A 25,458-nucleotide genomic window follows, 5' to 3' on the forward strand; every position below is an offset into this window, starting at 1 on the left:
TCCCTCCCTCTCTCTGTTTTGTTTCGGCTTTGAGATACTAAAGGATTACACAGTTGTGAGAGTGTTTCATTGACTTCTGCTGCATTGTAAAAGTGTTGAGCTCCGATAAGCTTTAAAGTAACCAGGGCTCGTTTTTCAGACTCTGTTCTTTGACCAAGAACTTTTTAAACCTGAGTTAAACAAACAGGAATACCAAATTGCCCATGCTTTTCCTGTCTATAATTCTTTTTCTTCCTCTCATCCTACTTTCATAACTTTTACCGTCATTCCGGTCAAGTACAGTTGTTTGATATTAATATCAACATAGCAAACTTGCTACTTGCCTCCCAGATATACTCAAGTTAACTTAAACATCCAGTCACTTTTTTGTATTATTTCACACTTGTGATACATACATCTAAGAATGCATATTGAAATTATTTTAAATCAATGTGTTTACAATTGGTGATTAACTGGTATTTGAATGCCTGCTTTTGCCTGCTGAAATTCTCCGGGGCTTAATTTAATTTTTTTCCAGGCGCTCACGCTTTCTTCATGGGGCAAATTCATTTCATAATAGTAACATTGTGTGGAAGAAAGGAGCCCTGGTGGTGCAGTGGTTAAATGCTGGGTTGCTAACCAAGAGGTCGGCAGGTGGAATCCTCCAGCCACTCTGAGAGAAAGATGTGGCAGTCTGCTTCTGTAAAGATTTACAGCTTTGGAAACCAAATATTTTAAAAGCATGTTACAAACATTATTGCTAGAAAGCAGTCTTCTGATCATATCCAGTAGTTTGGAAAAAACAATTGACCTGCCTGTTGTTTTCTAGAAAATAATGAGACAGTTATTGACAGATACTCTAGAGTGGAACTTGACTTACTCAGTTTCATTCTTACATTATACAGAAATGATGAGGGGTTTATTATGCATACATATCACAAAATTCACATGGATACTAACAAGGCTTATAAATGGATATTTATATAGTAGCAACTGTGAAAGTCATACTTCCTTATGGGCTGTAAATATGCTATTTGTATGCCAGTATAGTACTTGTTAAGGAGCCCTGATGGCACAATGGTTAAGTGCTCGGCTGCAAACTGAAAGATAGGTTGATTCAAACCCGCTCAGCAGCTCCATGGGAGAAAGACCTGAGAATCTGCTTCCAAAAAGATTATGGCCTGGAAAACCTTATGGGGCAGTTCTGCTGTGTCACATGGGGTTGCTATGAATCAAAATCAACTTGAGGCACCTAACAACAACACATCACTTGTTTCTTGGCTTTTATTTTTAACGTTCCCTTGACGTCTTTTACCATCTACCTTGTTCCCCAATTTTAACGACTTCCAAAGATGATGGCCAAGCAGGATAATCACCTGAAATTCAGATTGCTAATTAAAGCAGGCTTTTGACACCTGGAAAGGAGTCAGGTATTTATGCTTTAGCTTTGCTCCTAAGTATCCCCTGTGATTGTGCATAGGTCACATTTCTGGATGTCACTTCCATTTGTGAAATAAGGCAAAGCACCAGCAAGGTAAAGTGATTCTGTAAGGTCACACAGCCAGTTGATGGCTACCTTATATTTGCATGATACCTTAAACTTTTCAAATAATTTTCATATCCATTCTCAGTTCCTTATAACTTTCTCAAACAGGTAAGAGGGAAGGAGGTGTTAATGTCTTTCTTTTAGAAGGCCTAGAAGGGTAGTGAACCAGTTAAGTTCACTTTCTACATCTTTATTAGCAGAGAAGCTAGGCCTTATGACATCTGTGAATATATTTATATGACTAGAACGTTAATTTTACTTAAAATATGGAAATGTTTTAAAATGAAGATTTTTCTTAAAGGTTCTTACTGGTGTTGCTCAGCCAGTAGCATTTGGCCAAGGACAACAGTTTTTACCAGGTCATCCACAAAACCCTGGAGCATTTGTTCAGAATCCTTCAGGTATGCATTTTATGAACTTTGTGATTTTTAAAAGACAAATAATTACTGCTTTGTTGAGTAGCTAACTTTGTCAGTTTTAGAAAATGACAGTTTTGATAGGGCGTGTTCACTTTAGAGAATTTTAATCTGGTTCTTTTCTGAGTGTGTTTACGTTGTTGACATGTATTCACGCTGACCCTGTTTACAACCAGAGATGGTTAGCCAGAACTTGTAGATCATAGTGGGGAAGGATATCTATTGGATAGAAGCTAGAGATGGAGAGGGCGTGACATTTGTGTTGAGGTAAAGTGAAATAAATGACAAAACTAAAAAATCTCAATTATTTGATACTGTGAGTTTGTGTGTGTGTGTGTGTGTCTGTCTGTCTGTCTGTGTTATGATCCAATAAATATTAAGTGAATGCTGGAGACACTGTACAAAGCAGGTTAAAAGAGATGTAGAAAAAAACTTTTCTGGTTTCCCAGCCAGGTCCCCTGATAAGCATCTTTGTTGCTATAGGGTGGGGCGTAACTAATAATTGGATACCAGCTGGCTTTAAAAATGAATTTAAGTTTTGATATGTGGTAAATGGGAGGTATATAAATTATGGCGATTTATAAAATGACTGCAAATTAATGTATTAAGAGCTAGCCTGACTAAATAGTAGTTGTATTTGCTTTAGTTTTGAATCATCAAAAAGCCGTCTTTAGAAACATGATCTAGTGTAGTGATGAGTTATTTGGTTTACAAATTTAGGAAGTTTTCTAAGGCTTCTGAAATAACAAGGGATGTCCCAGCCAACCTCTATTTTATGCATTTGTTCTTAAATTGTATCATCTCAAGAAATTCAATTAATTCGAAAGCTTTTTGTTTTCATTTCTAGATGGACAATTATGATTAATACTTTTTGATTTTTGTTGTTACTATAACAAAAAGGAAGGAAAGAATTTGAGATCTTTATAAAGTCAGAAGACCAGAGTTATAGATGGGCAGAGTATGAGCAAGTATCCTCCCTGAAGTTCAGTTTCTTCCTCTGTTAATAGGATATGATAGTGTCAGTATTTGCCGGAGACTTTATAATGTATCATATTTTCCTTTACAACCCCATTTTTCTAGTTGAGTAGAGAATTTATGTTGAGTGGCATGAGATAGTGTTTAAAAACTACAAATTCTCTTCTTTTTGCTTTTACAGTCTTGGGTTGCACGTGTGTATATATAGGCATAGCAGTGTTAGAGAAGAAATCACTTCTTACTCCCCTGAGCACAGTGTGTGCTATATTCAGCTTCTCTCAAGGTTTCTTCTCTAATTTGAATGTAAAACACCTCTTTCTTAGTAGTAAATATACCCATGTTCATTTATTCATTCAAACATATATTGATCATTAGCTGTATGCTAGGCATTGTGCTACGATGAATTTAATAAGGTTTATGGATTCAAACATACCGGTGATCATGATGGCACAGGACCAGGCAACATTTCATTCTGCTTTATACGTGATGGCACCATGAGTCAGAGCCGACTCGATGGCAACTAACACCACCCTTCAAAGAGCTTTTTAGTGTAGCAGGATCTACTAATTTGTATGTTTAACAAATACTATATATGGTCCTAAATACCTCAGCACCTTACAACTATTAATTCATATAATCCTCATAACAACCTTATGTGGGAACTGCAGTTATCATCCTTTTACAGATAAAAGAAACTGAGACACAGATAAATAACTTAATCATGCCATAGAGCTAGAAAGTGGCATTTCCAGCTGGGAATCTGGTTCCAGAATTCATGCTCTTGACCACTAACTAAACTTGACTGCCTGCAGACATGAAAATAGCGAATTATGTCTCTTACACATGTGAATAGCTAATTCTAGTGAAATTTAAGTGTTAAACTAGTATGTGAAATGCTATTGTATTTAATTATTGAAGTTGGTTTAATCATTAATGTATACATTCATTCTACAGACTAATAACCTGTGCACAAGGCACATGCTAAGAGCTCAGAGTATTCCGTGGTTAATGGCAGGGATTATGTGTATTATAGATGTAAATTGAATTTCTGCACACAGGAATTAAGAGGAATTTTTAGCGACTTACAACTTTTTTCTGAAGATCTAGTGAGATGCATAATGCTAGTACATTAAAATATTGTTTTTATAGTTGGGTTGAAGAATCACAATTATTTAACATTATGATGCTTAGCAAAATGTGGAATTGGATTGATTCATGAACAATGAACTTAAGGAGAAAATTTTTATCCTTGCTTCATTTATTGAAATTGTTGAAACTTTAGTAAGCCTGACACCTGTTCAGCAATAGCCTGAGCTGCTTTGGAAGGGCAGCAATTCAGGAAAGGCCATAGGGGAGGTATACTCCAAGCAATGTGGCTTATCTCCCTGCATCAGTTCCCCTGGATAGTCAGGTCAGGGAGCAGGGGGATTAGGGTACTCCCACTTAGTTTTTTTTTCTTTTCCCTAGAATTCTGTGCTACGACGTGGTACTCCATTTGTACAAAATTACCTTTTCTAATGTCATCAGAAGATGGGATTAGAAAGTTAGAAAGGTAGAAAATTAGACATAAGAGTTGGTGTTGCATTGCATAGAAGAAGGGAGCATGAGGCTTTCTGCCATCTGTATTGTTTTTCTTTGGCATGAATTTAATTAAGTAAAAGTGGGAAACACTGTTTTTAGTAATATATATGTCTTTTTAAAGTGTCAGTGTTTCCAGTGTTAGTTTTCAGCATTTGTCATACAATATATTTCCAAGTGGTGGTGATTTACTGATCTAAATGAAACAAGTACATTTTAGGAAGTTTTGAGAAAATTAAACTCATCTATATTTTGTCAAATTTATTGTTGATAGGACATCTTGAGGAAAAGTTTGAAAAATGCTTAGTATAATTTATACCTTTAAGTTCTACTTTCATTTTAAAAGCGTTTTTTTCTTTTCTCAAAGGAGCACTTCCTAAGGCATATCCTGATAATCATCTTAGTCAGGTGGATGTAAATGAATTGTTCTCAAAACTGCTAAAAACAGGAATTCTTAAATTGTCCCAGCCTGATTCAGCTACAGCACGTAAGTATGGTTTTATACTTAATCTACTCATTAAGTTATAAAGATGTATATGATATGATATAAAGATGTAAGTTATGATAAAGGTTTTTACTTACAATAATTGGTTTGTAGGTATATTTTTTATTTTTGTTTTTTGAAAATAAAATATAATTGGTTTATAATGAAATTGTTTTAAATTTTCTAAGATTGAACTATTACCTTTATAGTGAATATTTGTTTCAGTTACTAACATTCCTGTAAATACAGTGTGCAGACTTTTTAGTAGTTATTCTACATTAGTTTAGCTTTTTAAAATAATTTGAATATTGGTGAAATAAAGATATCAGGCCTAACATCACTTATCAAAACAGAATTGTATTAGGTTCCTTGGCCGTTAAACTTAAGATTGGAGGCACTGAATAGACAAGGTGGGTTTCTCTGTATGCTTATAACACTATAGTGTTCCCCTATAAAAAATACATATTTGTATGTCTCTTCCCATTTGAAGAAGTAAATGAAGTTGCTCCTCAGCCTCCCCCTGAAGAGGAGGAAGATCAAAATGAAGATCAAGATGTTCCAGATCTAACCAATTTTACAGTTGAAGAATTGAAACAGTATGTAACCTTTTTTTCTTTTTAAGATAAAAGGGACAATGATTTTAATAGCAGCAGACATTATTAGTGCTCTTTCATTTTACCCTTCTTATTGTTTTAACATTTAGGAAGGTTGTTTTTAAATCCTCTTTTAAACAATGCCTACTGCACAAGTTTTTAGGCCAAAAGACCACTTCAAAATTTCTCTTTTTTAATCTGTCATTGGCTCCACAGCAAATATAGGAAGTTTAAATACTAGATATTGATACTTATGTCTTCCTTGTTATTTTCATTTTCTCTTAATTATCCTTTTTCTTTATTGATATTACATTTTTGAAGTCAAGAAAATGAGATTTTTATAGTCTACTATTAAAAAAAGATTTTTTAAAATTTATTTTCATTTTACCGGTAATGCATGTTCATTGTATAAAATTAGAAAATACAAATAAATAAAATCAAGAAGATAAAACTTATTTTGGGGGGATAAAATTCCATTAATATTTGGTACGTATCTTTTAATAATTTTCTGTTACCTATATTGCTTATGGGGCCCTGTTGGTGCAGTGGTTAAAGAGCTCGGCTGCTAACCAAAAGGGCAGCAGTTCGAATCCACCAGGTGCTTCTTGGAAACCCCATGGGGTGGTTCTACTCTGTCCTGTAGAGTTGCTATGAGCCAGAATTGACTCGACAGCAACAGGTTTTTTTTAATATTGCTTATATAAAAGACATCTGAAACTACTTTCCAGTACAGGATTCATTATATTCTTATGACTGTTCTTATACAGATAGAATAGCAATTGTATCTGACCTTTTTAAAATCAGTATTTTTTTCTAAGGAGTACTTGCACATAGTTAAAGTTTTATAATAAAATCCTTATTATGAAAGATTTATAATAAAAGATGGCATCATTCCCTTTTCCTGCTGCAACTCTTCACCTAGCATTGTCTCTTGGAGGCATCTGTTATTTAACTCTTTTAATTATTTTTTCCTGACATTTATCTCTGTATTTCATATAGTACATATATTTTCCTATTTCTTGATTTATTACATTTAGATATATGCTCTTGACTTCCTGATACTGAAAGTGAAGACAATTAGGTCTGTTACCGTCCTACCAACTCCCCCTAGTTATAAAACTATTTTTTTATTAAATTGTTATTCAGTGTTAATATTACTATAAATATTTGTTCCTGGGTGGTACAAATGTTTAATGCTTTTGGCTGCTAACCAAAAGTTTGGAGGTTTGAGTCCACCTAGAAATGCCTCAGAAGAAGCCTGGCGATCTACTTCTGAACAACCAGCCATTGAAAACCCTGTGAAGCACAGTTCTACTCTGGCACACATGGGGTTGCCATGAGTTGGAATTGACTTGATGGCAACCGTTTTGGTTTTATAAGTATTTGTTTGCTGGTTTGCAAAGTACCAGTGTACTGTGCTTTGCTGTATACTAAACCCCGAAACCAAACCCATTGCCATTGAGTTGATTCCGACTCATAGTGACGCCATAGGATAGAGTAGAGCCTCCAGATAGGGTTTCCAAGGAGTGGCTGGTGGATTCGAACTGCTGACCTTTTGGTTATCAGCCAAGCTCTTAACCACTGCGCCACCAGGTCTCCTTGTATACTGTTTCAAAATTTTTCTTGTAGTTAATAATTCTCCTGTTTGTTCACTTAACTTGATCTGTATACCTGATTGTTCCCAAATACTGAGTCCAAGTTTTAAAAAACTGATTATTGACCTCAGTTTTCCACTGGTCTTCTAATTTTTCTTTTTTGTTACCCTATTACTATTTTCTGTTCCTTTTTCACTGTTATTTAGGTCTTAGTGGGGCAGCTGAGTTATTCAAGAACTCCAAAGATCTAGAGAGGTGGGATCTAACTGCTTTGTTTTGTTCAGCTTGACATTGCCCCTAAGCTAAGACTAAACCAGCTGTTGCCTTATTGGCTGGCAGATGATCATTTTATTTTTAGCTAAAAGGAAATAAGTAAGTGGGCTAGGCCTACTGATAAGAGGATAGGTTCCATGTTCCAAAATCACCTGATTTCCCCCCTCCCCCCAAAATTAAGGTAAGGAGGGTCGATGACACACTATTAGAGAATAACATTTATCTTTGGGAATTAACTATTTAAGCCAGAGCTTCACCATTATTAAAATACGGAAAATTGGTTTTTTTTTTTTAAGGACTTTAAGCCATGTTATTAAAACTAAAGAGTATTTCTGTGTTTTTCAAAACAGACGTTATGATAGTGTTATAAATCGACTGTACACTGGTATTCAGTGTTACTCTTGTGGAATGAGGTTTACAACGTCGCAGACTGATGTATACGCCGATCACTTGGACTGGCATTATCGACAAAATAGAACTGAGAAAGATGTTAGCAGAAAAGTCACTCACAGACGTTGGTACTATAGTTTAACAGTGAGTAATTCATATTGCCTCCAAACTGTCTTTTAGGCTTTAATAATATCATTCTAAAAGTATATTAGTTTAAATGATTGTTGAGTGAGAACATGAATTTTCGGTATAAAATTTGACCCCTAGAATGTAAAAAGCTCTTGAAGGAACTTTCTAGAGTATTTGCTTTTTGTTAGGACTAAAGTAGGCCACAAGTTTCTAGCTATAAAATTCCAAGGTTCTGTGACTGAATTTTTTTTTTGTAAAAAACCGTACATGAAATTTACCTGGTTTAAATGAGTAATTGTAATTCTAGAGGTAATGGAAAATTAACATTAAGATGTTAATTGTTCATTAGTTGCTATGATGCTATTAGTTATGAGGCTCAAAGATAAGGTATAATTTTCAAATCAACTTCTGTTAAGGACTGGATAGAATTTGAGGAAATAGCGGATCTTGAAGAACGTGCAAAGAGCCAGTTTTTTGAAAAAGTGCACGAAGAGGTCGTGCTCAAAACTCAGGAGGCTGCTAAAGAAAAGGAGTTCCAAAGTGTACCTGCTGGACCAGCTGGAGCAGTTGAGGTAAGAGAATGTTTAAATTTTCTACCTGTGGGAGTTCCCTTCACTTCCTTCAAGTAATAATTATAAACATATCACTTTATTTACATTCCTTTTTTAATGATTTTATAATTTTTTATAAGGTTTACTCTTTAATTTTACTTACGATCTGGCTTTGAGTTTCATAACCACTGTAGTTACATAATAATATCAGTGACCAACACCAGTGGAATGTTAACTGTTTTTGCCTGGAAGATTGCAGAATCCTTGTTTTGTATCTATGTTGTATATCAGACATTGTTTGAAACTTTCAGAAAACTCTTAAATTCCTTTATCCTCTTAACAAAATGTTTATATATTTTTACTTAATGGGATTAAGTATGTTCTATTACATAAATTTCGTTTTATATGCTTCTATTGCAGAGTTGTGAAATCTGTCAAGAACAATTTGAACAGTACTGGGATGAAGAGGAGGAGGAGTGGCATTTGAAAAATGCTATTAGAGTAGATGGAAAGGTAATTTTATTTTATTAGGAAGTGTTAACTTTAGCATTTTATAGGGGTAGTTCACCACTTTGAAACAAAAAGGTTTTATCATTGTGTGTGTTGGTTTTGGTTATAGTAAGAAAAGGTATTTCCCAGGTATTGGAATTTACAGTCATAGATGTTTGAGGTGGAAGGGATCTTGGTAATTATTAGGGTTTATACTCATTTTATAGAAGTTACGTAATTAGATAATAACAGACCCAGGTCTCGGTCTTCTGAATGTAGTTAGTCTTCTATTTAACCAGATTATTTTGATTCTGAATTTATATTTCGTCATCAAAACGGTTACTGTCTTGAAAACATTCCATTTTAGCCTGGTACTTACTTAAATGTACAGAAGTTTAAAAAGAAATCAGTTTTTCAAACTCTTTTAAGTATATAAGGATGAAAAAAATTTTTTTTCCATTTTTGCAGTCCAAAAGATTTTTGTGAATATCTATTTTCTTTTTTCTTTTTTGCTTCAGATTTATCATCCATCATGTTATGAAGATTATCAAAATGTAAGTTTCTTTTTAGTTACTGTGTTCTCGTTTACATTAATAAATTTTTTCAGTTACTTATTTTTTGAGTCAGCAATATTATTTTAATCTTACTAATATATTTAGTCTTTGTGTTTTCATGTAGCATTTAGGCTTATTAAATATTGGTGCTAGATTGATAGGATCTGATATGTATCTTTTGCATGTTAGTCATTGAGATATATAAATGGAACACATTGACTCTCAAAGAATATTTGTTTCATGGGTTTAAGAGGCAGTTTGGAAGATATATTTAGGTCATTAAGAGACTAGACTTTCCAGGATGTTTTGATGGTTTGTGGGGATATAAAAAATCCTGAGTTATTTGAAATGATGACAGTCACAAAAGCCAAGGATATATGTAGGGGTCACCATGGATGTGGTGGTTAAATAGTAGATGTCGTCTAATCAGCTTCTTTTGCCTTCATTATTTGTTACTGTTTTTCTTCGATGAGCTCATTGCTGAGTTTGTATTAAATGTTCAGTATACATTTTATTAGTTGCCTTTATGGGTTTCTTTGTGGGGAAGTGGGCCGGGCATTTAACTTGCAGTAGGTGTACATACGTTCTTTTGCCCTCAAACAAAGTTCTTTTAAAACTAGATGTCATTTAATGTGATAATTTTGAACTTTCATGAGTACTTAAGGGCTTTTCGTTTTGTAGACATCTTCATTTGATTGTACACCATCTCCCAGCAAGACACCAGTTGAAAACCCCTTGAACATTATGTTGAACATTGTCAAAAATGAACTGCAGGAACCCTGTGAAAGTCCTAAAGTTAAGGAAGAACAAATTGATACCCCGCCAGCTTGTACAGAAGAAAGCATAGCCACACCCACTGAAATTAAAACAGAAAATGATACAGTCGAGTCAGTTTAAATAAAATGAGAAAGGTATGTTTTTCTTTTTTACAAAAGCTGCTGTTGGATCTAGAAAGTGAAGAATTTTTGTATGTATATATAGACTATATCTATATAAATTGTCTAGCTGAGGCAGGGCCTTCAGCTATCATTTGGTTAATAAATACATTTTAGTATTTGCATTTCCTACTGCCTGCACAGTTTCAGGTGCTTGTTGTGTGAAAGTTCTGTAGATGTGTGCAAATTTAACAAAATGAAATTGTATGTGTAAAAAATGTACGATTTTCACTTGTGAAACTGTAAATTATAAATAAAAAAATATTTTTGCTATCCATGGAGTGTAATATTTATGCACACCATCAAATAAAGACAGTGTTTCTGTACTTTTTATTGGGTGAAAATGGAATTAAACAGCAATCTCAACATTTTTTTTTCTAGACGCTTCCCATGATTAAAAAAAGCAAATCTGAAGTTAGTTTTATCCTTCAAGAGGGTTGTGAGATAGCACTGTAGACCTTTCTCAGATAGAAAAGCCAGTTATAAAAAAAAATTTTAAAACTAAATAGGACATATTTGCATATGTATATATATATATATACACACACATCCACCTATGAAGAATCATCCAGATGTCCAATTTGAAAAGTAGCTAATGAAGCAACTTTTATGCTTGAACATGGACACTGATGCCATCAAACGATTAACAAATATATTTAAGTACTAAAGGTGATTTTTTTTTTTTTTTTTTAATGATTTTTTCAAATTGTCGAACACTTTTATGCAGATGAACACATTTAAGTTACGGGGCATCTGTAAGAATGTTCATTTGAAACATGGTTAACCTTTTTTCCTTTGTTTGGTTTTAATTGAATTAGATGGATACCATGAGATGTTAATATTCATACATGTAATAAATAGAATGATGAAGAAACTTCCTGTTTGTATCTCTTTATTTCTTGTATGGCTTTAGGATGTGACTTTTTTCTTATGCCTTTCTTTCATCTCTTGATTCTTTAAAACATGAATTTGGCACCTGCCGTGAGCTAAACACTCTGATATAAAAGATTAATCTTTCCTGTCATCTGTTGCAGGAAATAGGCATATAAAACAATGAAATTCATAGTTTATTGAGCACTTACTATGTGGTAGGCACTGGTAGACTTTACACATACTTTCTTTGGTATTTAACAACTAATCATACGTGGTAGCTGGTATTCCCATTTAACATGAAGAGATTGATTCACCCGTATACTTCTTTAAAAGTGGTAGAACAAGAATTTGAACCTGACTTTGCTCATCTTATTCAACACTATTTCTGCCATAATAGGAAAAAAAAAAAAAAAAAAGATATTCTAAGATGAATGCTAGGACAGAAACAGGTATACAGACTACCTGGAGATGGGTTAATTTTAGAGGTGGTGATATTTGATTTTGGAGGATAACTATAGGAGTGGCGTCTATATTTGCAGGACAGATATCTAGGGAGAATGAACAGCAAATACAAAGGCTTGAAAACACGTTTTCAAAAATTAATTTTTATATGGACAAAACCCAGTGATTTTGAGTAAAATATTATGAAGAGCCTTCTTGGTCATGCTAAGTTTGCATTTCCCTGATGACCATGGCAGTCACTAGAAATTTTAAACAGAAGTGACTGACATCTGCATCTAAGAGGTTTTTTGTAAGGATCAAGTGGATAAAATTTTAAAGAGATTATCAGATGCTACAGAGAGGCCCAGTAAGAAAACTGGTAAATGTCCATGGGATTTGGGAGTAAAAAATACACTACGTCACAGCTGAACTTACAAATACAGATGAACACTGTCTATGGAAAAATACTGGGGTCTGTGAATCCAAAAATGTAGGCAAAATTTCCTGTCACGCATTTTTCTGGGAAGATAATCCACACCTCTTACCAAATGCTTAAAAGTATGTGACATTCAAAAAAAGGCGATATTCAAACCTAAAAATGTCCCAAGAGTATGTGTACATAGGGAGAAGATGGCTAAAGACAAGTCTTAGGGAACAAACAGATTAGTGGGTGGGAAGGAGAGAAAGAAGCATTATTGAAGCATGAAAAACACTACTGGAAAACCAGTAAAGGGAAAAAAAATTGAAATTGTGAGTAGTAAACAAAATATGGTACTGAATGATTCCCTTAAGCATATAATAGAAAATAACCAACTCCCTTAAAAAAAAAGACTGAGAAATACCACTGTTGGCCTGAGAAGTTTTAAGCTGAGTGGGTGCCAATGCCAGTTGCAATGATTTATGTGGGTGAGATAATGAAATATAGTAAGCTGCTCTTTTATGACATTCCACTGCAGAGATTAAATTGTAGACAGAATGAGACAAATAGAAACGGCATTAGCATATATGTTAAAAGGAGCTCAGTGTAGAGAAAGGAGGCCTCAGAGCTGGAAAAAGATGGCATCAAAAGCACAAGAGGAATTAACCTTGGAATGGAGGAGAGTGCTTTTTCTGAGATGGTTACAGGTATTTACAGTTGGAATGGGAGGGGGATTGAGAGTTCTATTTCGATTTTCTCTTTGAGATGGGATGCTAGATGTGGGTAGTGATCTAGATTTGTGGTTCCCAAATTTGGCTATACATTAGAATCATTTATAGTGAATGTTAAGAACAGAGATTCCTCACCTAGTAGATTTTTATTCAGGTGTTTTCAGGTCTGAAGTGAACCTCTAACATTTTAAGAAGCTCCACAATTTATTCTGAAGAATACTAAGCCTTGGTAACTAATTCAGAAATCAGGAACACTGGGTTTTAGCCTAAGGAGGATGAAAAAGTAGTAGTCAACACATAGCACTGGGGAGCTAGAACTAGTAATCTGTGCTGGAAAGGGCAGCAAGAAAAGGTGGAGTCTCAGGGAAGACTGAACGCTGTCTTTTGAATTAAGACTTGAAGTTTGTGATGCATTTCCTAAAATCTAACGATTTCATTGAGTTTTTACTTTCCTTAGAATGCTGATGTTAACCCAATATTCTTACTTAAAACTTCACACTGTTTTAGAAAATACTACAAAGCAATTACACTGTAATTCAGCTAAAGTTTTTTAAAAAAAAGCTTTGAGAAAAGGACCTAATTATGTATTTAAAATTCTCATTTTAACAGCTTTATCTAAAACAGAAAATTCTATATTCTAGGTAGGTCCCTGGGTGGTGCAAACATTTTGCACTCAACTGCTAACCTAAAGGTTGGTGGTTCAATCCCACCCAGCGATACTGTGGAAGTAAGGCCCGGTAAAGATTACAGCCAAGAAAACCCTATGGAGCAGTTGTACTCGGTAACACATGGGGTCTCCATGAGTCGGAATCAATTCGACAGCAACTAACAACAATATTCTAGTTATCTGTTTTCCTGCCTGGCTTTCTCTATAGCCTATTCAGCACCTAATAAGTGCTCTAAGAGAGATTTATAAAAAACATTCAAGGAGATCTAAAGAGGCATGTAACCATGCCTGCGAGTGGAAAGTAAGGTTTACAGAATGAAGGTTAAGATTAAAAGGAAGGTGGAGACTCCCACGTGTATCAGAGTAGAACTGTGCTCCATAAGGTTTTCCATGGCTGGTTTTTTTTTGGAAGAATGCCAGGCTTTTCTTCCAAGGTGCCTTGGGTAGACTCAACCTCCAACCACCCAGGGTTGCCCTGAGTTGGAATTGACTCTACAGCAACAGAAAAAGGGGAGGTAAACTGGAGACAGAAACGGAAATACCAGGCTATTGTGAAGACAAGAAAGGCCTGAACTTCAACCGTAGGAGTGGGAAGTTTCTCATAATCGTATATGGAGTCAGCAACATGAGATAACAGGCACTTTGTTGGACAGGTAGGGAAAAGTGAGCTGAGTCAAGAAGCACCCATGGGGATGGACACCCAAGGGAGAGTAAGAATGTTTGGGAAGCAAGAGGATACATGGGCAGAAAAGAGTAGAGATGGTTACCAAAACTCAATTCCATTTTTGGCCTGCGGTTATTCCTGCTCTCTCCTCTGGAACTAGATTCCAAGAGCTGACTACAGGGACAGCCTGCTTTATCAAATTTGGAAAAACTGAGATAGAGGTGGACTTTAGCTACTTTTACTAATTGGAACCTTAAGACTTCTACTTACAAAGGGTTCTGATTCTCAGGAATGCTGAAATGCCCACTTCAGCGTGAAGAATGCCACCAATGTGTTCTGAACCTTGTTTCAAGTGGGAAACTTCCTTCATAGTCAGTCATTCGCTTACCCTGAAATCCTGTGCAAGTGGTTTTTGCCTCTTGATTACTTCACTATTTCCTATTCTCCAAAACCAATGTGCTTTTCTTAGCCTCTTAAATCTCTCCTGGCCCAGATACTCCTAAAAACTATCTTCTTTTACTTTCCGTGACAGTGCACACTTTACTTTTCTTACAAAGAATTACAAAATTTAAAAATTAAAAAAAAAAGTGACCATCTATGTATTGTTTGGCATTTTTTTCATTTACTCTATTTTACTACTATTTCCATGTTAATTAGTGCATTTTTACCACTGTGTAATATTTCATATTATGAATGTAGCATAACTTAGCCATTCTTTTATGATGGATATTCAAGTTTTTCTCCAAAGTGCTGTAATGACTAAGTACAAACATCTGAGCAAGTTATTTGGAAGATTTTAGAACTGGGTAGTTGCTCGCTCAAGGGTAATATAAATTTAAAATCTGACACTGTCAAATTGCCCTTCACGGGTCACACTAGTTATCTTTCACCAGCAGCGTCATCAAAGTGACTGTTTATCTATTCCCTTCTGACAGTCATTAGCCATAATCTTTTAGTTTTTACCACCGTGATGGGTAAACAGCAGTCTTTCACAGCTTTAGGTTTCTCTAAATACGCACTGGTTAAGAGCTACAGTTGCTAACCAAAAGGCTGGCAGTTCAAATCCATCAGGAGCTCCTTGGAAACTCTATGGGGGCAGTTCTAATCTGTCCTATAGGGTCACCATGAGTCAGAATTGACTCAACAGCAATGGGTTTAGTTTTTTTTTAAAAAAATACTCGTGAGATTGCGCATCCTTTCCTTTGTTAATTTGTTCTTGATGTATTTATATCCTTTGCTCACTTTTTTCTATTGTTACCCTTTCTAATTTTTTTCTACATAATATATATATGAATCATTTATACCATACACATTGTATTTATTCTCTTCCAGTATACTTCTTGTCTCAACTTTTCAGCGATGTATCCTGTAATCTTTTACATATTTATATAGTTTTACATAAATTTCTCTCTCTGGCCTCTGGTACTTCTTTTGCTTAGGAAGGCTTTCCTAAGATTACGAAACAAATTTTTTGAATTTTTTTTCCTAGTACCTTATGTTAATCTTTCTTTTGAAATGAATTTTTGTATATGAAAATATCGAAGAGCCTATCATTTTCTTTCCCACCTATTTGAAATGCCACCTCTATCATAAACATATACATGAGGCTATTCTGGATTCTAGTCTGTTCCACTAATCTATTTGTCTAATCCTGCTCCTATACCACCCTGTTTTAAATATGCTAGCTTTATAGTTCCGATACTTACTTGAGTAAGTTCACCCTCATTAATTCTTTCCAAAAACATTTTGGTTAATCCTGTACACTTACTATTTAGAACTTTAAAATCATCTTATAATTTCCACTAAAAATTCATTTGAAATTTTCATTAGAAATGCAACAAATTTATACTTTGAGAATCATTATCTTTAAAATACAAAGTGTACTCCTGTAGGGACATACCGTCTTTCCATTTATTCAGCTCTTCTGTAATGTCTACCAATAAAGTTTTATCTTTCATTTGGGTTTTCATCATTTCTTGATAGGTTTAGTCCTAGAATATTTCATTCTGTTTGCTGCTAATGTTAATAAGATCTTTCATGAGATCTTTCCTCCTTTACATTTGATGATTATTTCTAGTTTATAGGAAATCTTAATTCTGGATGTCGCTCTGAAAGCTTACCATCTTACCAAACTATTAGTTATAATTTTAATATTTTACAGTTGTTAGGCTTATCCAGGTAAACAATGCTGTCATTTGTCTAACTTCTTCCTTTCCAATTTCATACCTCATTTACCTTATTACACGGGGTCCATAATTCTGAATTGTAGGAATGAAAGAATACCTTGGATTATGACATTAAGTACACTGTTCATTTCTAGTTGATATTCTTCATCCAGTTAAGAAAGATTCTGTTCATTACTTGCTTAAGATGAGCTTTTTTCCTTCTTTTTGAATCAGTAATAGATGCTAATTTTTCAGCATCAGCTAAGATCATATAGTTTTTCTCCTTTATTTGTTAATGTAGCAAATTTTCATTACTGTATTGTCTAATGTTGATCTATCCTGTATTGGTAGGTAAACCAAATTTAGCATGACATATTATTATCTTAATGCACTGCTGGCTTCATTCATATTTTACTTTAAGATATTTACATGTATAATCATGAGACAGCTATAGGCTTTTTGTCTTTTTCACTACCCTTGTTTAGATTCAGTTAGGGTTATGCTGGCTTCATGGTTGGGAAGCACTCCATTCTTATCTATGCTTTGTTCCTAGTGACTTTTGCGGGGGACAGATTCTTTTACGATTATTACCTTGTTAAGGTTTTCTAACTTTTGTGCCAATTTTTTGAAATTTATATTAGAAAATTGTCTAAGTCAATTATCAAAATTATCTGCTTAAGGCTATACATAATAATTTTATTCTGATTTTCAAAGTCTCCATCATATCTGTAACAAGTTCCCTTTGTTTCCAATATTTTCTCCTCTATTTTTCCTGATTTTGAGTGTCTGTATTTTATCGTTCTTCAAACATCAGCTATTATTTTGATCAATTTTATTTTCTATTTCATTAATTTTTGCTTTTACGTTAATTTTACTTTGGAGATTTTAGCTTTTCTGCTTCTCTGCTACCCATTTATGTCTCCTTTTCCGGTCCTTCCTGCCATGTGTATATTCTTTAAGGACCTGTCATGCACTGCCTTAGTACCTTGGTGAGTTTATCCACTCCATACAGCAAAGTAAGAAATAAAGCTTTTATCATTATTATATAAGTGGCTACAAATGCTGTATTAATTTAGTCAGCTGTAAGTGGGTTCCAATTTCCTACTTTGAGATCTTGACCAAATCTGAGCTGTTGTCTCATCTGTAAAAATAGAAACAATGACACATATTAAGTTTGACACTAATTGCAAATCACTTAGCATAGAAACTGGCCCACATTAATCACTCAATAGATGTCTGGTGAGACAAAAGGCCTCAACTGCCCATCTCTAAAAATGAGATCAGGATGACTAATTCCAAGTTCTCTTTCAATTCTGAAAAAATTTTACTTTTAGTCTACCTATCAGCTCATCCACCTGACCATCAACCAATCAATACCCCACTCCCGTGATGTCAGGAATGTCAAGAATACAAGCTACCTTCCAGAAGCTCAGAGTCCATGCGGTGAGGAACAGGAGGATCAGTTGTTAAGTAACTACAATGTTATTAGAGGTCTAGTAAAGGCTTTGGGAATTCAGAGACTGTGACGAGCACATCAAGCAAAATCAATGCCTAGGGTGGAATCCTAATTCAAGTACTTACTACTGTAAGTAGACAATTAACTTTTGTGCCTTACTTATCTGTAAAATCAAATAAACAAAATACATAATACCGATCCTGGCAAGTTAGAAGGATTACATAAGAGAACTAATATAAAGCACTCAGCACAGTACCAGACCAATCATATGAACTCTATAAATGCCAGTTAATACTATTAATATTACAAAAGGCTATGCAAGTTAAAGGGCCACTTACTGTACCTCGGGGAGGAAAGACAGGATCAGGGGAACTTCCCCAAAAGTGTTTACAGAACAATACTAAGGGAAAGCAGTTTCCTGGTAGAACACCATTTACAAAAACACAGAGATGTGAAAAAGTACTGTATGTTTTCAGCGGGAGAAGATATGTCTGGCAAGGCAATAAGGATAGAAAAAACAGGTTGAGATGGGGAACCAAGGCGGGGATCCCCCTGGGGGGCAGACAATTCTGATTAATTTATGTGTTCTCACCTGCTGACACTAAGCCTGAACTCTATGTTTACAATAAATAGTGAATGCAGGAATATATGTTAAGCAAGAGGGTTGGAGAATAAGATCTGAGCTAAACTGATGAAAGTAAACAAACATGCCGCAGTAAAGAAACTTTGGATCTGGAGTCAAGAGACCTTAGCAGTCTTTGGACTAAAGACAAGTGTCTTTACACTGGTTCTACCACTTACCTGCTGTTTGGCCTTGGGCAAATACTGATACCTTGAGTCTCCTCACCTGTAAAATGAGGATAACACCTACCTTGCAAAATTATTGTTAAGAATTAAATAACAAGCCTGGCACTAGTAAGCACTCAATAATGACAGCGGCTGCAGCTGCTAACTTCTTCTTTTGGTCTGTGTCCATATTTGTGAAATGACAGGGTAAGAATAGATATTCTCCAGTGTTTCATCCAGCACTGAAAAATTATACTCGGTCAGCCAAGGACGAAAAGGGGAAAGGCCCCGCCCGGCCCGCGCCACAGGTCACCTACGCAGAGTGCAGTCCTGAGGCCTTCACCTGGGTCGCTGAGCGGTGGAGGGCGAGATCGATGCCAGGCAGTTACAGAGGCCGGGCCTAGCTAAGTTGGGTGTGAAACCGATTAGAATTTCGCCGAAAACCGGCCGATAACACCACCGGACTTCTCCAAAGCTGAAGGCTTAAGAAAGGTTCAGGCACGGAAGCCGGAAGTGACGCGAGCCGTAAGGAACTGGAAATGACCGCAGCACGCCGCTAGTTTACTGGTTTCCAAGGCGACGGCTCCTTCACCGCGGGAGTCCGGACGCTGAAAAGCAACTTGGAGGAGACCGTTTCAACGCACGGCGGCGGCCGCCACGACGGCTCGCGGGGAATATCAAAAGAAGACGGCGGCCGCCGCAGTAGCCTCCACGTGGGGAGGACAAACGACCTGCACGGCCATTGCTGTGGCGAGTCAAGAGACAGTGTTAGCAGCGACCGGCAAAGAATCAGTAAAGACGGCAACCACCGCTGCAGGGCCTGCACGAGAAAAGCAAGTGAAGACCTGGGCCACTGCCGTAGTGTCTCTCGGGAGAGAATTGGGAGAGGTAGTGGCCACCGCCACAGCAGCTCTTGGGAGAGAGGAAGAGAAGATCCCGGCTTCCGCAGCAGCGACGTGAATTTAAGAGTAAGTGAAGTCGGCAGCTATCAAACTAGCGACTCTTTGGGAACAGTCAGAGAAGACCGCGGCCACAACCTCAGCGGTACTTGGAAGGAAGTCATTGAAGTCCAGAGCCCCCGAACCAGCGACTCCGGGGAGTCAGTCAGCGACGACCGCAGCCGCCACCTCAGTGGTTCTTGGGAGGGAGGGAGTGTTGATGCCGGCCACAGCCTCGGTAGCTCTTGGGAGGGAGTAAGTGAAGACCGCAGCTACGCGGCCAGCGACTCAGTGGTGACCGTCGGCGAAGAGTCCGGTCCCCGCTTCAGTGGTTTCTGGGAGAGAGAAAGTGAAGACGAAAGTTCCCACCACAGGGGCTCCTGGCAGAGAGCTAGAGAGGACCGCGGCCCCGGTGCAAGCAACGACGACCGAGATGGCCGCTGCCACTGCAGTGGCTCGTGGGTAAGAGCAAGTGAAGACCGCTGCCGCAGCAGGGGCCTAGATTCAACTCCTCCCCAGAGTCCAGGGGGTTGCACCATGCCCGGGGTGTCCGATTCAGGCCCCTCCACCTCCTCTCCGATGACTGCAAACCCAGGTAAGTAAGCCTATTTCGTGGGCCCTTCTTCACACTCCTTTTCTTACTTCAGCATTTCTCTTTCTCAGCTGTCCCTCCTCATTTCTCCTCCTTGATTTATTCTCAGTGGACGGACTCCCAAAGCTCTTCACCCATCCCGCTATCCTCCTTCATTTCAGCTTTCCTCTCTTTCTTTCCATCTGACCACTCCTGAGTCTTCTTGCCCAGATTGACATCAATTCTTTGTTAAATCTTGTGGACTCTTTCAAGTTCTTACTTGGCTTCGCTGCAGCGTTTGAGCCTGTGGACATCACAACATTAGGCTTTCTTCTTTCCGCTCTATTGGGTCTCTGTTTCCTTTGCTTGACTTCTTTTATTCCATCTATGAGTCAGAATCGACTCCTTGGCAGTGGGCTTGGTGTTTTCCTTTTTCTCCGTAAATTGTTGGTTTTTTCCTCAACAGTGCCATCACTAACTTAGTCGTCTTTTTCTTGTCATGTGCTATGGCTTCAACCCTACTGATGACCTGTAAATCTATATTATTCATTCAAACATCCAATATATGTTTAATGAGTGCCTACTATGAGCTATGTCTTAAGGATGTATCAGTAAAGAAGACAGACAAATTCCTTACCTTCTAGTGGGGAAAACAAATACTGAGCAAATAATGGCTAGTGTAATGAGTATTACAGAGAAGAGTACAGTGCCCTTGGTTCCAGTACAGAGTGAGAATGGGGCTCAGAAAAAGCTTACAAACACTGAGACCTGAACTCCAAATGTGTCCTCGGAGCTGCAGTGTCACATCTACAACTTGCAACATGTCCAAAATGTAGTTTTGTATCCATATATCCTTTTTGTTCTACAGTGTTCTCTATGTCAATTAATGGCACTGGGATCCACTCAGATGACCAAGCCAGAAACCTTGGAGTCATCCCGTTATCACCCTGTTATCATAGTGCCTGGCACATGGTAGATGCTCAGAAAGGATTATTGAGTAAATGTATAGTATTTTGCTAAGGGTTGGAGTAAGATAGGATTCCAGTGTAAGATATGATTCCAGCTCTTGAGAAATTAACACTCTAGTTGTAGAGAGAGGACATATACACAGATAAACAGAAGTACAAGGTTGCTTAGATTATGGACCAGAAGTGTTGGAGAGTTGTTTTCAAAATAGAATTATGGGATCCTTGAGGTCAGGAATCATGGCTTTTTAATTTTGTTTTTGTTTGCTTGTTTGTTTAGGAAATACTTCAATTGAACTTATTCCTTCCTGCCTCCAACAGTTGTCAGTTCATGCTTACAAACCTTTACTGCCTTCTGGTTCACAGTGCACATTAAAATATGTCACAGTGCAGTAAGCCTGATAATGCACTCTTGATGTTTGAAACATTAAATTATAAGATGTAAAACACTAGAGTGTATGAACTAAAAATTGTGACCTATCATTCCTTTCTTAGTGTAGGACATATGAGTTAGAAAAATAAAAAATATATATATTGATACATTATATACATCAGCTATAGCTGTAAGCTAATTTGATACTGCTAGAATTGTGTGCTTGATGAGTATAGGGACTGTATATCCTCAAGGCCTGGCAAAGTGCCTGGCATATAGTATCTACTTAGTAAATTCATTGAATAAATTAAATAACAGGTTTCACTAACTTTGACTTTATGATAGGTTCTTTTTTTCATACATTCAGTCTGTATTTATTGATCATCTACTGTATTAGTTTTCCAGGGCTGCCATAACAAATTACTGCAAAGTGGATGTGACGGTTAAGATTGTGTGCCAAGTTGGCTGGGCCATGATTCTCAGTGTTTTGGCAGTCATGTGATATTGTGGTCACTTCCCTGTTGGGATTTGATGTGTGATCGCCCACATGATGGGATCTACTGTGAGTAGCAAATCAGTTGAGAGGGAATTTCCTTGGACATGTGGCCTGCATCTAGTGTGGGTGGGTGTTCTGGCAGGGCTCAGGGACTTTTGCTCATTCTGGATCGTGCAGCTGGCTCCTGTTCGTCTGACCTCCGATTCTTGGGACTTGAGCTAGCAGCTTACCTGCAATCTTGCCTGCTGATCTTGGGATTCCTCGATCTTCACAGTCTCTGAGCAACAGCCCTGCTCTCCGACCTGCTGATCTTGAGTTCACCAGCCCTTGTGGCTGTGTGAATCAGGAGAAGCCTCTATCCTGACTCATGGACTTGGGACGTTACAGCCTCTACAACTGTGTGAGCCATTTCCTTGATATAAATCTCTCTCTCTATATATATTTATATGTTTTACTGGTTTTGCTTCTCCGGAGAACCAAGCCTAAGACAGTGGATGACTTATAACAACAGAAATTTATTCTTTCACTGCTCTGGAGGTTAGAAGTTCAAATTCAGGGTGTTGGCAGAGCCATGCTCTCTGAAGACTCTAGAGGAAGATTCTTCCTTGCCTTTTCCAGCTTCTGGTAGCCCCAGGCATTCCTTGGTTTGTGGCCACATAACTCCAATCTCACCCTCCATCTTCACATGGCTATCTTCCCTCTGTTTGTCTTCTCTTCTCATAAGGACAGTAGGAGCCCTGGTGACGCAGTGGCTAAAGCGCTTGGCTGCTAACTGAAAGGTTGATGGTTGGAACTCACCAGCAACTCTGTGGGAGAAAGATGTTGCAGTCTGCTTCCCTAAAGATCACAGCCTTAGAAACCCTATGCGGCAGTTCTCTTCTGTCCTGTAGGGTCACTATGAGTCAGAATCAATGGCAACAGGTTTTGGTACTCCAGGATGACCTCACATTAACTTAACTAATTATATCTGCAAAGACCCTCTTTCCAAATAAGGTCACATTTACAGGTACTGGGAGTTAGAACTTGTACATATCTTTTTTGGGGACACAATTCATCTTGTAACACCTACTATGTACCGAATATTCTAGGCAGTAGAGTTTTAGCAGTGAACAAAAGAGCCAAAAAAAAAAAAAAATCCCTTCCCTCATAGATATTTAATTCTAGTGGAGAGATACAGATAAGAATAACAATAAATAAGTAAAATATAGCTTCTTTTAGAAGGTAATATGATAAGTGCTGTGGAACTAAAATAAAGCAGAGAAAGGGGATAAGAGAGTGTTGGGGCATGAGGGGATTCTCATTTTAAAGGGGTCAGGGAATTCCTAACTGAAAAGTTGACATGTGAGTAAAGATACAAAGGAGGGAAGGAATGAGCCTTACACATATCTGGGGGAAGAGCATTCCAGACAGAGGTAATAGCAAGTACAGTACACTGAAGTGGGAATATACCTCTTCAATTTAAGGAATAGCAAGGAAGCCACTATGGATGGAGCAGAGTCAGTGACAGAGGTGTGGGAGATGAGTTGAGAGAGGTTTGAGAGGAAGGTGACCAGATCCTTTTTTGGCCATTGTAATGACTTTGACTTTGACTCTGAATGAGATGGGAACAGTGGCGTCACTAAGAGGGTGTGGGGGGTGTGAACTGCATCAGGTGACACTATCAGAGGGAGTGACACAAAATGACTCTATAAAATTTTTGTGTAGTGTTTCAGCAGAAATTTATTATTTTTTTATAAAAATGCCCCTATAGTTAGTTATAACAATAAAAACACTTTTTAGGCCCAGCTTACATGTGTACCTCCAAGGCTAAAACTCTATGCTAATTTACTTCTGAACCTTCTGATGCACTCTGGTCAGAGCTCTCATTATTACCCAATTACAGTGATGCCTCGAATCATGAGGTTTCATTTGCACCCACTACAAGCATGCACTGTTGTTTTCATTCCTGCTAGTGTTTTTAAGTTGCTGATTTTGTCAAAATTTTTAGTGTTTTAGCTACAATATTGTGGTAATTAGTGTAAGTTAATATGTTAAAAGTTATATCAGTAACTTTTGAGAATGAAATAGTAATTAAAGGAAAAGCAGTTACTAATAATGTTGTGCCTAATAATGTTGTAATTCAGTGTAGAAAGATTTTACAAAACAATTTTGTTAGTATTCATATAATCTGAGAAATACTACATTTAAGCAATTTATAACTATATCACATATTATTCTATGATTAAAATTGAAAATAAACATTACTAAGGATTCTGTATGTTCTGGTATGGGAAGAGGTCCATGGGGGGATGACACCATGAGTTACCACACTGGGTGACACCAACCCTAGTGGTGCCACTGGATGGGAAGTTATTAGAGGGTTTTGAGCAGAGGGATGGCATGTTCTGATTAAAATATTGTATCCCACAAGTTTTGATAAGTTTTGTTTTCATTTTCATTTAGTCAGAAATATTTTTAAATTTCTCTTGAGACTTCTTATTTATCCCACATGCTATTTAAAAATGTGTTGTTTAATCTCCAAATATTTTGGAATTTTTCCAGCTGTCTTTCTGTTACTGATTTCTAGTTTAATTCCATTGTGGTCTCAGAACACAATTTGCATGATTTCTATTCTTTTAAAATTGTGAAGTTATGTTTCATGGCCCAGAATTTTCCATGTAAGCTTGAGAAGAATGTGTATTCTGCTGTTGTTGAATGAAGAATTCTATAAATGTCAATTAGATCAAGTTGATTGATAGTGCTATTCAGTTACAAATGTTCTTCCTGCTTGATCTGTCAGTTACTGATAGAAGAGTGTTGAAATTTCCAGCTCTAATAGTGGATTTGTCTAATTTTCCTTGTAGTTCTTTCAGTGATTGCCTCACCTATTTTTGTACTCCGTTGTTAGGTGCATGTCTTCTTGAAGAATTGATCCCTTTATCATTATGTTATGCCCTTCTAGTATGAAAGGCATAAAATATGATGTCTGCTTTGTCTGAAATTAATACAGCTGCTCCAGCTTTTTATTAGTGTCAACATGGTATTTATTTCTCCACCCTTATCCTTTTTTTTTTCCTACCCTTATACTTTTAACCTATCTGTGTCTTTATATTTAAAATGAGTTTCTTTAGAGAGCGTATGACTTGATCTCTCTCTTTTTTTTAATCCAATGTTACAGTCTCTGTCTTTTAATTGGTGTAGTTAGACCATTCACATTTAAAGCAATTATTGATATAGTTGAATAATTATCTATCATGTTTGTAACTGTTTTCTATTTCTGTTCTTTGTTTCTTTTCTTTTTAACTGATTTTTTCTTTTTTTATTGTTGTAAAAATATATGTAACACAACAGTTTTTTTTAAAAATTTTTTTACTGTACTTTAGGTGAAGGTTTACAGAACAAATAGTTTCTCATTAAACAGTCAGTACACATATTGTTTTATGACATT

General features: G+C 36.7%; 2 protein-coding genes and 1 long non-coding RNA gene across 4 annotated transcripts in view; 2 read left to right on the plus strand and 1 right to left on the minus strand.

The window, feature by feature from the left end:
- Nucleotides 1–11,776, plus strand: part of PCF11 (PCF11 cleavage and polyadenylation factor subunit) — a 24,526-nt gene extending 12,750 nt beyond the window's left edge. For both annotated transcript variants that reach the window (XM_023739763.1, XM_004385496.2), the window contains exons 9-16: nt 1,827–1,926; nt 4,862–4,981; nt 5,469–5,574; nt 7,790–7,973; nt 8,375–8,530; nt 8,930–9,022; nt 9,517–9,552; nt 10,234–11,776. In XM_023739763.1, the coding sequence (XP_023595531.1) occupies nt 1,827–1,926; nt 4,862–4,981; nt 5,469–5,574; nt 7,790–7,973; nt 8,375–8,530; nt 8,930–9,022; nt 9,517–9,552; nt 10,234–10,449 (1,011 nt within the window). In that variant the 3' untranslated portion in view covers nt 10,450–11,776. The remainder of the gene's footprint in view (nt 1–1,826; nt 1,927–4,861; nt 4,982–5,468; nt 5,575–7,789; nt 7,974–8,374; nt 8,531–8,929; nt 9,023–9,516; nt 9,553–10,233) is intronic.
- LOC111822212 (uncharacterized) lies at nt 11,724–19,203 on the minus strand. The gene is made up of 2 exons (XR_002825481.1): nt 19,006–19,203; nt 11,724–17,587 (listed from the first exon to the last, which is right to left on the minus strand). It is a non-coding gene; the product is annotated as an uncharacterized LOC111822212 (long non-coding RNA).
- A 24-nt stretch (nt 19,204–19,227) lies between these two features.
- The window catches only part of ANKRD42 (ankyrin repeat domain 42), a 70,774-nt gene continuing 64,543 nt past the window's right edge, over nt 19,228–25,458 (plus strand). The window contains exons 1-2 of the mRNA XM_023739812.1: nt 19,228–19,243; nt 19,289–20,221. Coding sequence (XP_023595580.1) covers nt 19,228–19,243; nt 19,289–20,221 — 949 coding nt within the window. The remainder of the gene's footprint in view (nt 19,244–19,288; nt 20,222–25,458) is intronic.

Source organism: Trichechus manatus, unplaced genomic scaffold (assembly GCF_000243295.1).
Source record: "Trichechus manatus latirostris isolate Lorelei unplaced genomic scaffold, TriManLat1.0 scaffold00140, whole genome shotgun sequence".
In the NCBI taxonomy this organism is placed as follows: Eukaryota; Metazoa; Chordata; class Mammalia; order Sirenia; family Trichechidae; genus Trichechus; species Trichechus manatus.